The following is a 14,043-nucleotide window of genomic DNA, read 5'->3' as shown; positions in this document are numbered from 1 at the left end:
GATCGGTTATTTTCAAATGGTCTAAATGTAGATAGGGCTGAAGTGGTTTTGTAAAACTAATCTAAATCTACAAAGTAACTAGTAACTAAAGTTTTCAAATAATTGTAGTGGAGTAAAAGTACAATATTTTCCTCTGAGATGTAGTGGAGTAGAAGTTAAAGTATTGAAAAACGGAAACACTCCAGTAAAATAAAAATACGTACAGTACTTGAGTTAATGTACCTAGTTACTTTACACCACTGCTAATAACATAAAAAAATAATAAAAAATGTAATGTTTCACAAATAGCAAAAATAGCAGATCTTCAAGCTTATATCTGTAGTGACTTACTGTGAATCTCCTCCACCATGGTATCATCGGTCTTGGGACTGGGGTCCGACTCTCCGATGTCGTTGACGGCGATGATCCTGAAGCGGTAGATCTTGAGCTCTTTGAGTGATGGTACGGTGAACGTGGTCTCTGTGCACAGGCTCTCCATGTCGTTGACGGGGATCCAGTCCTGGCCGCCCTCGTCCTGGATCTGGATGATGTAGCCCTTGATGGGGCTTCCGCCGTCCCACTCGGGGGCCTTCCAGGCCAGCGAGACGCTGTACTTGTTCTTGTCCGCCACCACCGGAGCGGCGGGCATGCCGGGGGGAGCTGGGGAGGGAGAGAGAGAGAGAGAGAGAGAGAGAGAGAGAGAGAGAGAGAGGGACATTTGTTTAGATCAGTGGTTCTCAGCCTTTTCATGCCATGACCCCCCAAAATAATCATATTTGAACTGGGGACCCCCCTAAATAATCATATTTGAAATGGGGACCCCCATTTTGTTTGACTTCATTCCACAGAGAACGAAGTCAAACGTTACATAATGAAGTAACTAAGCCCTACTGTAGTTCAAAAATAGTAAAAGAAAATTGCCGATCTACTTGTTCAGATCTAGTGGATGTGCTGTTTTCACTATCTTTTTATTTATTTTATTTACTCTTGACCCACAAGAATGTACCCCCCACCCTGTGTTTATCATAGCAGGACTAGTATTAGATATAGTATATAGTAGAACTAGAAGCAGTAGCATTAATGTGTACTTACTGATAGGGTCGACAGCGAAGGCAGAGTCAGAAGGTGAGCTGAACGCTCCGACTCCAGAATTGTTACTGGCAGCGACTCTGAACTCATACTCTGTTCCTTCAAACAGACGAGTCACCTACAGAGCAATATCAAAACATATTAACAACAATATTACACACAAACACACTCAACGAAATGAAGGTGACATGTTACTCCCAAAAGGTTTTTTCATAATAATTCATAATTCATAATCATAAACACTGACCTGGTACTCCCAGCCCTTCATGCCTCTCTTGCTGACGGGGACCTTGTTGACCTTGGCCCAGTACTCGCTGCCCACCTCCCTCTTCTCCAGCCAGTAGCCGACGACCATGGAGCCTCCGCTCTCCCTGGGGGGCTCCCAGGTCAGCGTCATGGAGGTCTTGGAGTGCTCGGTGATCTTGGGCTTCTCCGGGGGTCCGGGCAGACCGAAGGGGTCCTTGATGGGCACCTGTTCGGTCATGGCGGGGTCCGACTTGCCGTAGCGGTTCTCGGCCCGCACCCTGAACATGTAGGTCTGGTTGGTCTCCAGGTTCCACACCTTGAGAGAGAGGAGAGAGAGAGCATGACAAGACTGTCAGTGGTGGAAGAAAAAGTACTGCGTATATAAATGTTTTTTTTTTTTCTTTTTCCAAAAGTTTCCAAATATTGTCAAAATATTTTGAAAATTGCAGATCTACAAGCTCACAACAGGTCACATCGTGGCGCGTTGTCAGCTTGTAGATTGGCTAGTATTTTCAAATAGGCAAAGAATAAAATAGCGAATTGGTTAATGTGTGTTTTTGTAACTAAAGTAACTAAGTAACTAAAAAGAACTGAGATGCAGCAGAGTAGAAGTATAAAGTATTGAAGAATGGACATACTCAAGTGAAGACCACTGAGCAGTAGTAATCGTACTAGTATTTGTAGTAAGTAATAAGAAAAACTGACCCCGTATTTCTTCTCAACGATGGTGCTGGTGACCTCCTCCCACTGGGGAGCAGGAGGTGCTTCCTCTCCCTCCTCCAACTCGGGCTCCTGGCCCTCCTCCACCACCAACAGCTTCTCCACGATGTAATTGGTCAGCTCACTGCCGCCGTTGTCCAATGGCGGCTCCCAGTTCAGGTAGCAGGACTCGGCCCTGATGTTGGCCACGCCCAGGTTCCTGGGTGGTGTGGGGCGATCTGCGGGGGAGAGAGAGAGGAGAGGAGAGGAGAGGAGAGGAGAGGAGAGGAGAGGAGAGGAGAGGAGAGGGTCTCAGGCCTTGGTCTAAAAGTAGACAGATTGTATGAACCTCCGCTAATGGTTACTTAAGTAAAAGTAGCAAAACTACAAAATAGAAATACTCTGTTATAACTAAATTTCTGCAATTAGAAATGTACTTAAAGTACCAAAAGTAGAAGTACTCAGTATGCCGAAATGTCCCATTTCAAGTTTTCAAAATGGCCGAAATGTATATAAGGCCGACTCACCCAGCACCATGACGGTGATGTGATGATGGGCGGAGCCCATGTTGTTGGAGGCGGTGATGGTGTAGATGGCCTTGTCTCTCCTATTGGCCGAGGGGATGGTGAGGGTGGTCTTGCAGTTCACCCGGCCGGTGTCCGCCGTCTCGATCTTCATGGGGCCGTCCTCGACCAGGGTGGCCGGATCGATCAGCACGTCGTCCTTCAGCCACTCCACGGTGGGGATGGGCAGGCCGGTGATGGCCGCCGGGAGCTCGATGGGGTCTCCCTTCTTCACCACGATGGAGTCGCCCTTGAACACCTTCAGCATCTTGATCTCGGGAGAAACTGAGGAGGCAGAAACGAAGAGGAGGAGAAGCTCAGTGGTGTTGGAGCAAAGTATCGAATGTGGTAAAGTTAGCAGTGGTGGAAGAAGTGCTTAGATATTTTACTTGAGTAAAAGCAGAAATACCACAATATAAAAACACTCTGTTACACGGAAAAGGCCTTGTGTTCAAAATGTTACTTGAGTAAAAGTACAAAAGTATTTGTATCAAAATGTACTTAAAGTACCAAAAGTGAAAGTACTAAAATGTTTGAAAATAGCAGATCTACAAGCCCACAACACGCCGCGATGCGACGCGTTGTGGGCTTGTAGATCTGCTATTTTCAAATAGCCTAGGTATAAAATAGGGCTAAAGTGGTTGATGTATGTTTTATAACGTAATAATGAATATCTGCAAAGTAACTAGCAAGTAAAGTTTTCAAATAATTGTAGTGGAGCAAAAGTACAACATTTGTCTCTGAGACGCAGGTATACCTTCATCATCCTGAATGACCACGGCCATGGCGATGGACGGCTGGCTCTCTCCCAGCAGGTTGGTACACTTGATCCTGAACTCGTACTTCCAGTCCTCCTCCAGACCCTCCACGGTCATGGTGAGGTTGGGGCACAGCTCGGCGTTGCAGACCTCGAACTTCTCCTTGTCCACCCGCTTCTTCTCCACGGTGTAGCCTATGATGGGGCTGCCGCCGTCGTTGCGCGGGGGCTTCCACGAGAACGTGATGGAGTTCTTGGTTCTCTCGATGTAGTGGAACTTCTCCGGGTAGCTGGGAGGACCTGAGGGAAGCACATGATGGAAGATGTTCAGAAGATGTCTTAACCAGTGGAGGAAAAAGTAAAAGTAGCAATACTGCAATACGAAAATACTCTGTTACAAGTAAAAGGCCTTTGTTCAAAATGTGAGGCTAATTGAGTTGAAGTACAAAAGTATTGGCATCAAAATGTACTTTAACTACCAAAAGTAAAAGTACTAAAATCTTTGAAAATAGCAGATCTATAGATCGGCTATTTTCAAATAGCCTATATATATAAAATAGGGCGGTTAATGTATGTTTTATAATGTAATCATTTATATCTGCAAAGTAACTAGTAACTAAAGTTTTCACATAGACGTGGTGGAGTAAAAGTATAATATTTTCCTCTGAGATGTAGTGGAGTAGAAGTAAAAGTACTGAAAACTGCAAATACTACAGTAAAGTAAAAATACCTCAACACTTTACTGGCGTAACTTTACTTACTTAGTTACTTTACACCACACCACTGTATAGTATATATATAGCATATACAACAATTCAGTCCACAACTTACTCTGTGGGTCCACAGCCTTGATAGGTCCCAGCTCCACGGGCACGCCCAGGCCGTACTTGTTCTTGGCGGTGACCTGGAACATGTATTCCATTTCCTCCACGATGCCGGCAATCTCACACTTGGACCCTACGGTCTCGATGGGCTGCCTGTAGGAGTGCATCTTGGCGTCTTTCCTCTCCACCACGAAGCCTGTGATGTCGCTTCCTCCGTTGTCTTCTGGGTCGTCCCAGTTCAGGAAGATCATCTTGCGGGTCACCACGACGGGCTTCAGGTCTGTGCATGGTCCAGGGACATCTGGAAAGAGAGGAGGGGGGTGGAGGAGGCACAAGCTGTCAATTATCTAGACTCCAGTTCAATACCCGTTGGTACAGTGGTGGAAAAAGTATCAATACTGCAATGTAGAATACTAAAAGTCCGGAATTCAAAATGTACTTGAGTAAAAGTACAAAAGTATTGGTATCAAAATGTACTTAAAGTACCAAAAGTAGAAAGTACTCATGTGATGTCCTACTACTCACCCACTACGTCCACTCTGCACCAGGCAGACTTGATTCCGCTGGGATTACAGGCGCTGATGGCGTACTTTCCACAGTCCTCCCTGACGGCATTCTTGATGGACACGATGCTCTGCTCTCCTTCCTCCAGGATCTCCACGCGTTTCTCGTCGGGCTTCTTGTCCTCGATCAGCCAGGACACGCTGGGCTTGGGCTTGCCGCGCACGGTGATCGGCAGCCACAGGTTCTCGCCGGCTCTGATGATGAGGCCGTTGTTCTTGATGTTCAGGTCCATCTCGATCACCGGCATCTCTGCGGGGTTCCTGACGAACACGGCTTGAGTCATGCCGGGCGTTCCCTCTCCGGCGGCGTTGACGCCCATCACTCGGACCATGTACTTCCCTCCCTCTCTGACTCCGAACACCGTGAAGACTCTGGTCTTCTGCAGGCGCTCGGTGGCTCTGGACCATTCCTTCTGACCGGCCATGCACTGTGAGACCAAACAACAACACAGAACGTTGGTTATTATCAGTTACAAAGCGTCACATTTCTAAAGAAAACAACAACAGGAACAATCCCTCACTATGATGACTGATTGATACATATAACGATCTGTTTCGTGTCTGGCATGAATAAAGACCTTCTCAACGTGGTATCCAATGATCTCTCCTCCGCCGTTGTCTGCAGGAATGTCCCACTCCACGTCGATGGAGTGGTCCGTCGTCTCCAGAATTCTGGGCGCGGGAGGACCAGGAGGCACTGAGGAGGAGGAGAAACACACGTTCATATTTAATACCAAATCCATAATAATAACAAATGGTGTAGTAGTACAAATGGTGTAGTGCCTTTGGGGTTTTAGGAGATGTGTGTATTGTGCAGTGTGTAATGTTTACTGTACTTACAGATTGCAGCCTGGGCGGTCTTGGGTTCTGACGGGAGGCTGAACTTTCCTGGTCCAGCCTGGTTCTCTGCTGCTACTCTGAAGATGTAGGTGAGGCCTTCCATAAGACCCTCCACACACAGCTCTGTGTCTGCGACCGGATCCCTGCAAACACAACCGCAACTGTTACATCTCTCTTCATTGGAATTTACAACAGATCTAGGATCAGGTCCCCAAAACAAATGACACCATGGGTATCTCTTCAACGGTTGAGGCTGTCTCACCTATTGGCTCTAGACCAGTGGGTGCTGTTGATCTCTCGTTTCTCCACCCAGTATCCCGTGATGGGGTTACCGCTGTCATCCGGAGGCTCCCAGGTCACCACCATGCTGGTGGCGGTGATGTCAACCACGTCTGGTTTGTCAGGGATGCCAGGAAGCTCTGAGAAAATGCAATGCAAATATATACACTCATCATTGACAGTTTCAGACAGTTTTTGACAGATTCAGTCAGTGTTTTCTGAGGAAGCTTTCAAAAGGTAGTAAAAAATACTACATTCAAGTTGTTTGATCTAACATGTGCATCAGTAGGCCTAATTAATAAGGTAATACGACTGCATACTCTGCATCTGCACCCAGAATCACAGTTACTGAATAACAGGTGTTAGGTAAACCCTACTGGAGTGGAAACTTAGTGGAACCTAGTGGAAAACGCACCAAATGGATTCTTGGCGATCATGGGCTTGGAGACGCAGGGCGGACCGGGACCGAACTTGTTCTCGGCCACGGCTCTGAAGATGTACTCCTTCTTCTCAATGAGCTTGGGCACCATGAAGCGGCAGCTGGCCAGGATGGTGGTGACGGAGCTCCAACCGAACTCCGCCTTGGTGTTGTCCTTCTTCTCCAGGGTGTAGTTGAGGATGTCGCTGCCTCCGTCGTCCAGAGGAGCGTCCCACTTGCAGAGCACCGAGTTCTTCCTGATCTCCTCGAAGCGGAAGTTCACCGGAGGACCGGGAGCATCTGGAGGAGGAGTCACACATAACACACAACGTCTCAATGCGGCTTTGATTTAAATGTGTCCATTGTCACCGCAGTGATGCATTGCAATTAGTGGTCAACCAATTAGGGTTTTTCAATGACCGATGCTGAGATGTTTTGCATCCAAAACAGTTTAATAATAATAACAAATTACACACATTTCTTAAGTTAATAACTTTTCACAAGTAAATTTACACAAGTTATAGAACTGAGCTTATGCCTCCTTCAATGCATGAGGAGCTAATCGGCCGATGCTGAATATCTAAAAATGTCAGATAATCGGCGCGATTTATCTATATCTATCTATCACTGATTTACGATAGAAATAGAATAGAATAGAACAGAATCTTACCCAGCACGTTGACGTCACAGACGGCCGTGGATTTGCCGTGGCTGTTCACCACCTTGATGGAGTAGACGCCGTGGTCTCCACGGACCGTGTCCCTCACCACGAGGTGGGACTCGCCCCGGTGGCTGTTGTCGATGGTCAGGCGCTCGCTCAGCGTGGGGTAGTCCGACTCCTCCTCCTCCTCTACCACCGCCTCCGCCGCTGCTGCTGGCTCCTCCTTCTTCTCTCCTTCCTCTCCCTCTTTCTTCTCTCCTTCCTCTCCCTCCTTCACCTCTGCCGCTGCTTCCTCCTTCTTCTCTTCTGCTGGTGCTGCTTCCTCCTTCTTCTCTGCTCCTTCTTCCGTCTTTTCTGCTTCCTCTCCCTCCTTCTTTTCTCCTTCCTCCTCCTTCTTCACCACTTTCACCTCCTTCTTGACGGGCTTCTCGCCGCGGACCCTGAGGGGCTCGGGCCTGATGGGCGTGTCGTTCCAGTACCAGATGATCTCCGGGTACGGCGCCCCGGAGATGTTGGCGGTCAGGCTGATCTCGTATCCTCTCTTGACGTTGAGGCCTTGAGCCAGACTGCCGCTCAGGAACACTTTGGGTGGATCTTAAGGGGAGAGAGACAACAAACACCATGTTTACGGTTTAAGCAGACCAGGTGCTTTTAGTAGAAACCGTGTTTCTAGAACGTTGTGATTAGTCAATGCTGTGGATATATGCTTCGTATTTAGAGATGTAGATATATGCGTATGTTGTGTGCAGTGGTGGAAAAAGTACTCAATTCTTTACTTAAGTAAAAGTAGCAATACTGCAGTGTAGAAATACTCTGTAAAAGTAAGGTATTACAAATAATAAGGAGTAAAAGTACAAAAGTATTGGTATCAAAATGTACTTAAAGTACCAAAAGTAAAAGTACTCATTGTGCAGAATGTCCCATTTCACAAGTTCAAAATGTATAAAACCTTTTGAAAATAGCAGATCTACAAGCTCACAATGTGTCATATGGCAACGCATTGTGAGCTTGTACTGTAGATCGGCTGTTTTCAAATGGCAGAAATATATATAGGGCTGAAGTGGTTAATGTATGTTATTGTTTTGTGATAATACTAAAAATCGATAAAGTAACTAGTAACGTTTTCAAATAATTGTAGTGAAGTAGAAGTAAAAGCACTGGAAATGGGAAATACTCCAGTAAAGTAAAAACATCCTCAAACGTGTACTTAAGTACAGTACTTAAGTATATGTACTTAGTTATTTTACACCACTGGTTGTGTGTCATTCTTCAGTGAGATGAAGGCCCACTAGGTTTCATTCAGTGAATGAAGTGGCTTAAATGGCGATGCTGAAACGTGTCGGTACTATCATGTCTTACCGATGGCGTCCAAGGCCTTGGCGAAAGGCGAGGCGCGAGAGGGTTCACTGAGGCCTGCCGCGTTCTCGGCCGTCACTCTGAACTGGTAGTTCTTTCCCTCCTCCAGTCCTCTGACGGTGTAGGAGGTCACGGGCACCAGGAAGTCGTTGCATCTGGACCACTTCTCGTCTCCCTTCACGATCTTCTCCAGGATGTAGCCCATGATCTTGCAGCCTCCGTCATACATGGGGGGCTTCCAGGTCAGGGTCATTGTGCTGGCTGTGGGGAAGTTGGTCTCCACGTCCACCGGAGGGTCTGGGGGATCTGGAAAAAACACACAATATATTATAAGTGCAATGAGTTGTAATGGTTAGTGGACTTGGAAGTGGAAGTATGATTTTATTCTATTAAAGAACAAAGTGTTTTATCTATTCATGTAGAAAGAGTAATGTCGTACGTTTCTGGTCCTCAGCGATAACAGGGTTGCGGAGCTCTGTGAACTCTCCTCCTCCAATCTTGTTGACAGCCTGGACTCTGAAGTAGTACTCTCCCATGGGGATCAGGTCCTTAACGGGCCAGGTCAGCTTCATCTCTCCTGACATCTGGTTGACGTACGTCCTTCTGCCGGCCTCACGACGCTGCACACACACACACACACACACACACACAAAATAATGAGTATGTACTCGCGACACATAAAGACGGGTCTGTGACCCGAAATGGGTCATATAGCCTATGTTTGGACAACAGTAGAGAGGTATGTCATTACCTGCATGACATAGTGTGTGACGGGCGTTCCTCCATCGTAGTTGGGAGGATCCCAGGACACCTTACAGCTGCTCTTGGTGATGTCAGTAGCGACGATCTCCTTGCATGGTCCAGGCAGCCCTGATAAACGTACAGATAAGAGGAGCTTCAACGGTCAGCTTCAACACAAAACATACCAGAGCCCCCAACTATGTCAGGTTCATGGGTCCGATGCCCATCCCAATTGCGGTGAGAACTACACCACCGATTACTGATATTTTTACCCATATTTTCCACAAAAAAATAGCAGTAGAATGTGCATTTGTGTGAGAGAGACGTACCGATGACTTTGACGTTGACGGTGGCGCTAGCCTGTCCCAGGCTGTTCTCCACGGTGACTTTGTATTGTCCTGCGTCCGGGTGCACACTGTTCTCTGCCTCCACACGACACCCAGTGAACTCCTGGCTGAAAATGATGCGCTCGCTGGCCTTCAGCTCCTTGCCGTCTTTGTGCCAGCTGATGCGAGGAGTAGGAATAGCCTTGAAGGGAATGTTGATGGTCATCTTCTCTGTCTCCACCACCACCAGGTCCAGAGCCGCGAACTCCAGTGTGGGGATACCTGCAACACGATGGGGGATAACATTAACACCTCAACATCACATCAAGACAAAAAGGAGTTAAAGGACGATAGACTATAACTATAATGATAATTATGGTGAGTGTCCACACTGTAAACAGTGGCACCAAACACTCGCTGCACAGTCCAGCTGTGTCAGAGCTCAGACACACAGAGAGAGAGAGAGAGAGAGACAGAGACAGAGACAGAGACAGAGACAGAGACAGAGACAGAGACAGAGACAGAGACAGAGACAGACAGACGGAAACAGACAGAGATCTGTTAGTGAGGGTTACTTACATTCGGAGTCGTTCGCGGCCACAGTCTCGGAGATGTCGGACGGCTCGCCCACGCCCACGGCGTTGAAGGCTCGCACTCGGAAGGTGTACTCCTTCTCGGCCACGATGCCTTCCTCTGCGCCCGCGCGGTACTTCAGCTCCTTCACGGGCCGGTCGTTGATCCTCATCCACTTGTCGCTGCCGGCCTCGCACATCTCCACGTGGTAGCCGGTGATACGCACGCCACCGTCCCTCTCTGGAGGCTTCCAGGCGATGGACAGGAAGGTACGACTCGCCGCGGTCACGTGCAGCTCAATGGGAGGAGATGGGACGCCTGTAAGAATATTTATATTATATATTTATATATCATACTACATATAGTAAAGAGATGGTTTAACAGATTCATTATGACACATAGTACAGGCAATTATTAATATTCATTATGACATAGCGCTGACATTTATTCAAATTAATATTTTTTGTAGGGCTGGGCAATATGGACAAAATCTATTCCCCCCCCCCAATGCAAAAATAGCAGATCTACAGGATTGGCTATTTGGATGATATAGGGCTTCAGTGATTAAAACCAGGAAAAAAACAACACTCATGCCATATCACGATATTACAATATCCAAAATCCCAGATGATATCTAGCCTCATGTCACAATATAAATATAATATCAATATAATGCCCAGTCATAATTTTTATATTAATACACATGTAGGAACCCTTCCAGGTTTACCATCAAAGCAGAGATCCATTATAGTCAAACCACGAATCCAAAATTCTGATGAAAAGACAAACCTGTGCGGTCTTCAATGGTGTAAATCTCTGTGGGTTCGCTGGCGTGTCCAACGCCAGCCTCGTTCTCAGCACAGACCTGGAACTGCACCTCGGTTCCCTCAATGACGTCAGTGACTTTGTAGCGGCATTCGGGACCTGCAGTCTTTCCACACTTCACCCAGCGAGTTCCCAACTTCTCCTTCTTCTCTATTTGATACCTGATGAAACACAAAATTACATATATTTATTAGACCGTGTTAACAAATATTGCCACATTTATTAGGCAGTGTTACCAAATAAAAGCATTTTCAGTGAATCAAGAATCTATAGGGTTTATTTGTCACTACGTTTTGATTGTTCAGATAAAGTGTGTTTTTTCCTGTTTCTTACTTGAGTACGGGTCTTCCGCCGTCCTCGTGTGGGGCGTCCCACATCAGGTCAACGTGTCTCTTACTGACTCCTTCCACCACCAGCTGGGTGGGAGCTCCAGGTGTAGCTGCACCACAAAAACATGCATTACTTAGTACAAGTTTGAGGTACGTTTACATTACATACTGTAAGTATGACACTGTGTCTCAGAGGATGGCTGTGGACAGTTCAGAAACCTGCTTTTTTTTGTATTAATGCAAAAAACATAGGCTTATATTTCAGCATGCTAACTTTCCAGGAAGAGAAAGGCTGTAGTTTTCTATTAGCTTGGAATTCCCCATCGACGATGTCACTGTTATGCAGGTATCTGAACTGTTCCACAGCCCACCAATGAGACGCAGAGTGAGTCAACAGAAATGGACGGGGCATCTTATAATGAGCATTATTAGTGAGTTGACTTACTGAAAGTATCTTTGGCGAGCACAGAGTCGGCCAGTTCGCAGAAGGCTCCGACGCCCACGGCGTTCTCGGCGGCCACTCTGAACACGTACAGGGAGCCCTCGTTGAGGGGCGTCACCGAGTACGTCAGCTCCTTGATGGTGGTGTCCACGGCCTGCCAGCCCTTGCGCCTCACGTCTCTCTTCTCCACCACGTAGTTGAGGATGCGGGAACCTCCGTCTCTCTCTGGTGCCGTCCAGGTCAGGTCGGCTTTGTTCCTGCTGATGCTCAGCACCTTCAGCCAGCGGGGGGCGCTAGGGGGGTCTGGAGAGGAGGAGGAGGAGGAGAGGGGAGACATTAAACGTCAACTCGATGACCTGATGACCAACTCATGATTCTGTCCATTTTTAATAGCTTGTATACTGTGCAATTGACAGATTGTTGATAGTATTGAGATTGGTTGTCAGTTAATAAGTTAATACGTCTATATGTTTATGAATGGCAGTATGGCCACCCTACTCACTATGCCTTGTACATGTATGTTTAAAATAAAAGCATGAATGTATTAATGTGTCTATTATTTTTAATAGCTTAGTATTGAATGCACAATAACATGGTATGTTTATAAATTATGAAACACAATGTTATACATAATTATACAATATATGTCGTATCCCCCCCATCCTACAAGGTAGGGGGTCCCTGCTCCATCTCCCCATCAGTTTGGGGGTCCCTGGCCTGAAAACGTTGAAAACCCCTGTATTAGGTAATAGTTATTAGGTACTAGTTCTACTCACTGAGTCTCTCCTTGCAGAGGATGGGGTCGCTGGGCTCGGAGGGTTCGCTCTCTCCGGCCGCGTTGACGGCCTTCACCCTGAAGGAATACTCCGCCTTCTCCATCAGGCCCTTCAGGAAGTAGTCCAGGTCTTTGACGTCCTCGGCCACGCGGATCCAGTCGGTGGTTCCACTCTTCAGCATCTCAATGATGAAACCATCGATCTTGATTCCGCCGTCGTGCTCTGGCTTGGTCCAGCTGAGGGAGCAGGAGGTCTTGGCCACGTCCGACACAGTGGGTTTGCCGGGAGCCCATGGAGGATCTGAACAATAATAACACAGTTATTAGAAATGTCATCAGGACAATAATATTGCGAATAATAATGTTCTTAATAGGCTTTTCTGTGCTTGTCCCCAGCAGTTTTACCAATGGGATCTTTGATGAGGATCTGGTCTGTCTCCTTGCTGGGGTTTCCAGTTCCTGCCAGGTTCTCGGCCAGCACTCTGAACTTGTACTTCTTCTTGGTGGGGAGACCTTTGACTCTGCACACCAAAACACAACAGCAGCTCCATCAGTATATGTACTGCTACATGTATCCTACTGTACATACATACAACAATACCTCTGTTTCTAATACATACTGGCTCTCAACAGGGTTATTATAGTTAATTAATAAAAAGAACACAGTCTTAAATGAAGCAGCAGACAGACCTGTAGTTTGTGTCTTTGATGGGCAGCTTGTTGCATCTCATCCACCGGTCATGGTCTGCTTCGTATCTCTCCACCCAGTATCCAGTGATGGGACTGCCGCCATCCTCCTCGGGCTCGAACCAGGCCAATTTCACAGAGTCCTTGGTCACGTCTGAATGCTGCAGGTTGTAGGGAGCTCCAGGGGTGTCTGGGTGAGAGAAGTCAGGACGTTAATTGACGTTAATTGCAGTTGCGGTGATATAAATAATAGGCCTATCACAATTATTACATAATTACATATTACATAGATCATAACAATGATAACCCTGGTAATGAATACAACATGTCATGTCAGTGATATTTCTACTTCAGACGTGACGTTTTCTTGCATGTAAACACGCGGTCCAGCCAAGGTTTAACGTACCGAAGGGATATTTGGCCACGATGGTGGGACTCTCAGACCCCAGGCCCACGCCAAACTGGTTCTCAGCGAAAACCCTGAAGACATACTCCTTAAAGCGCGTCAGGCCCGTGGCCGTATATGTGGTCTGTTTGACGGTGGACGACAGCTTGTGCCAGATGGAGCTGGACGCTTCGCGGCGTTCCACAATGTAGTTGGTGACCCTGGAGCCTCCGTCGTCTCTGGGCGGGTTCCAGGCCAGGAAGCACGTGGTGTTGGTGATGTCAGAGATGTCGAATGCAGCGGGAGGACCGGGCTTGTCTGGACAAGAGAGAAAACAAACACGGAGATTAGGATTCAGATCATTCTCGGTATCTCTGATTTCAGGCAGCGGTGGGAAGTAAATAAGTATATTTACTCAAGTGCTGTACAATTTTGAGTTTACTTTTCATTGACTTGTGTGTCCCTGTTTCAATACGTTATACTTGTACTCCACTGCATCTCAGAGGCAAATATTGAATTTGTTTTACTCCAATAAAATTATTTGAAAAGTGTCAAAAACACACTTTGCCAAATTTAGACCTAAGTCTATAAAAAAATCTACAAGCTGCGATATACTATATCAGTCATTATTTGACTTTTTTGACGACATCGGTATTGGCAAATATGCCGCTAGATTTTGACACTTT

The 14,043-nt window shown here is 46.7% G+C and overlaps 1 protein-coding gene across 7 annotated transcripts in view; it reads right to left on the bottom strand.

Moving 5' to 3' along the window:
• The window catches only part of LOC311065027 (titin-like), a 223,490-nt gene that overhangs the window by 74,924 nt on the left and 134,523 nt on the right, over positions 1-14,043 (bottom strand). For all 7 annotated transcript variants that reach the window (XM_084085185.1, XM_084085189.1, XM_084085191.1 and 4 more), the window contains 25 exons: positions 13,379-13,675; positions 12,976-13,162; positions 12,691-12,806; positions 12,287-12,586; positions 11,514-11,813; positions 11,073-11,178; positions 10,704-10,900; positions 9,921-10,232; positions 9,345-9,623; positions 9,026-9,144; positions 8,714-8,894; positions 8,278-8,580; positions 6,928-7,512; positions 6,255-6,557; positions 5,823-5,979; positions 5,561-5,703; positions 5,299-5,417; positions 4,683-5,148; positions 4,165-4,458; positions 3,334-3,633; positions 2,541-2,861; positions 2,020-2,252; positions 1,316-1,630; positions 1,072-1,186; positions 331-639 (listed from right to left, as the gene is read on the bottom strand). In XM_084085185.1, coding sequence (XP_083941311.1) covers positions 331-639; positions 1,072-1,186; positions 1,316-1,630; positions 2,020-2,252; positions 2,541-2,861; positions 3,334-3,633; positions 4,165-4,458; positions 4,683-5,148; positions 5,299-5,417; positions 5,561-5,703; positions 5,823-5,979; positions 6,255-6,557; positions 6,928-7,512; positions 8,278-8,580; positions 8,714-8,894; positions 9,026-9,144; positions 9,345-9,623; positions 9,921-10,232; positions 10,704-10,900; positions 11,073-11,178; positions 11,514-11,813; positions 12,287-12,586; positions 12,691-12,806; positions 12,976-13,162; positions 13,379-13,675 — 6,357 coding nt within the window. The remainder of the gene's footprint in view (positions 1-330; positions 640-1,071; positions 1,187-1,315; positions 1,631-2,019; positions 2,253-2,540; positions 2,862-3,333; positions 3,634-4,164; positions 4,459-4,682; positions 5,149-5,298; positions 5,418-5,560; positions 5,704-5,822; positions 5,980-6,254; positions 6,558-6,927; positions 7,513-8,277; positions 8,581-8,713; positions 8,895-9,025; positions 9,145-9,344; positions 9,624-9,920; positions 10,233-10,703; positions 10,901-11,072; positions 11,179-11,513; positions 11,814-12,286; positions 12,587-12,690; positions 12,807-12,975; positions 13,163-13,378; positions 13,676-14,043) is intronic.

This window comes from Gymnoscopelus microlampas (genome assembly GCF_963454915.1).
Source record: "Gymnoscopelus microlampas genome assembly, chromosome: 17".
In the NCBI taxonomy this organism is placed as follows: domain Eukaryota; kingdom Metazoa; phylum Chordata; class Actinopteri; order Myctophiformes; family Myctophidae; genus Gymnoscopelus; species Gymnoscopelus microlampas.
The sequence above is the reverse complement of the archived record's forward strand: the minus strand, read 5'-3'. Positions and strand labels throughout refer to the sequence as shown.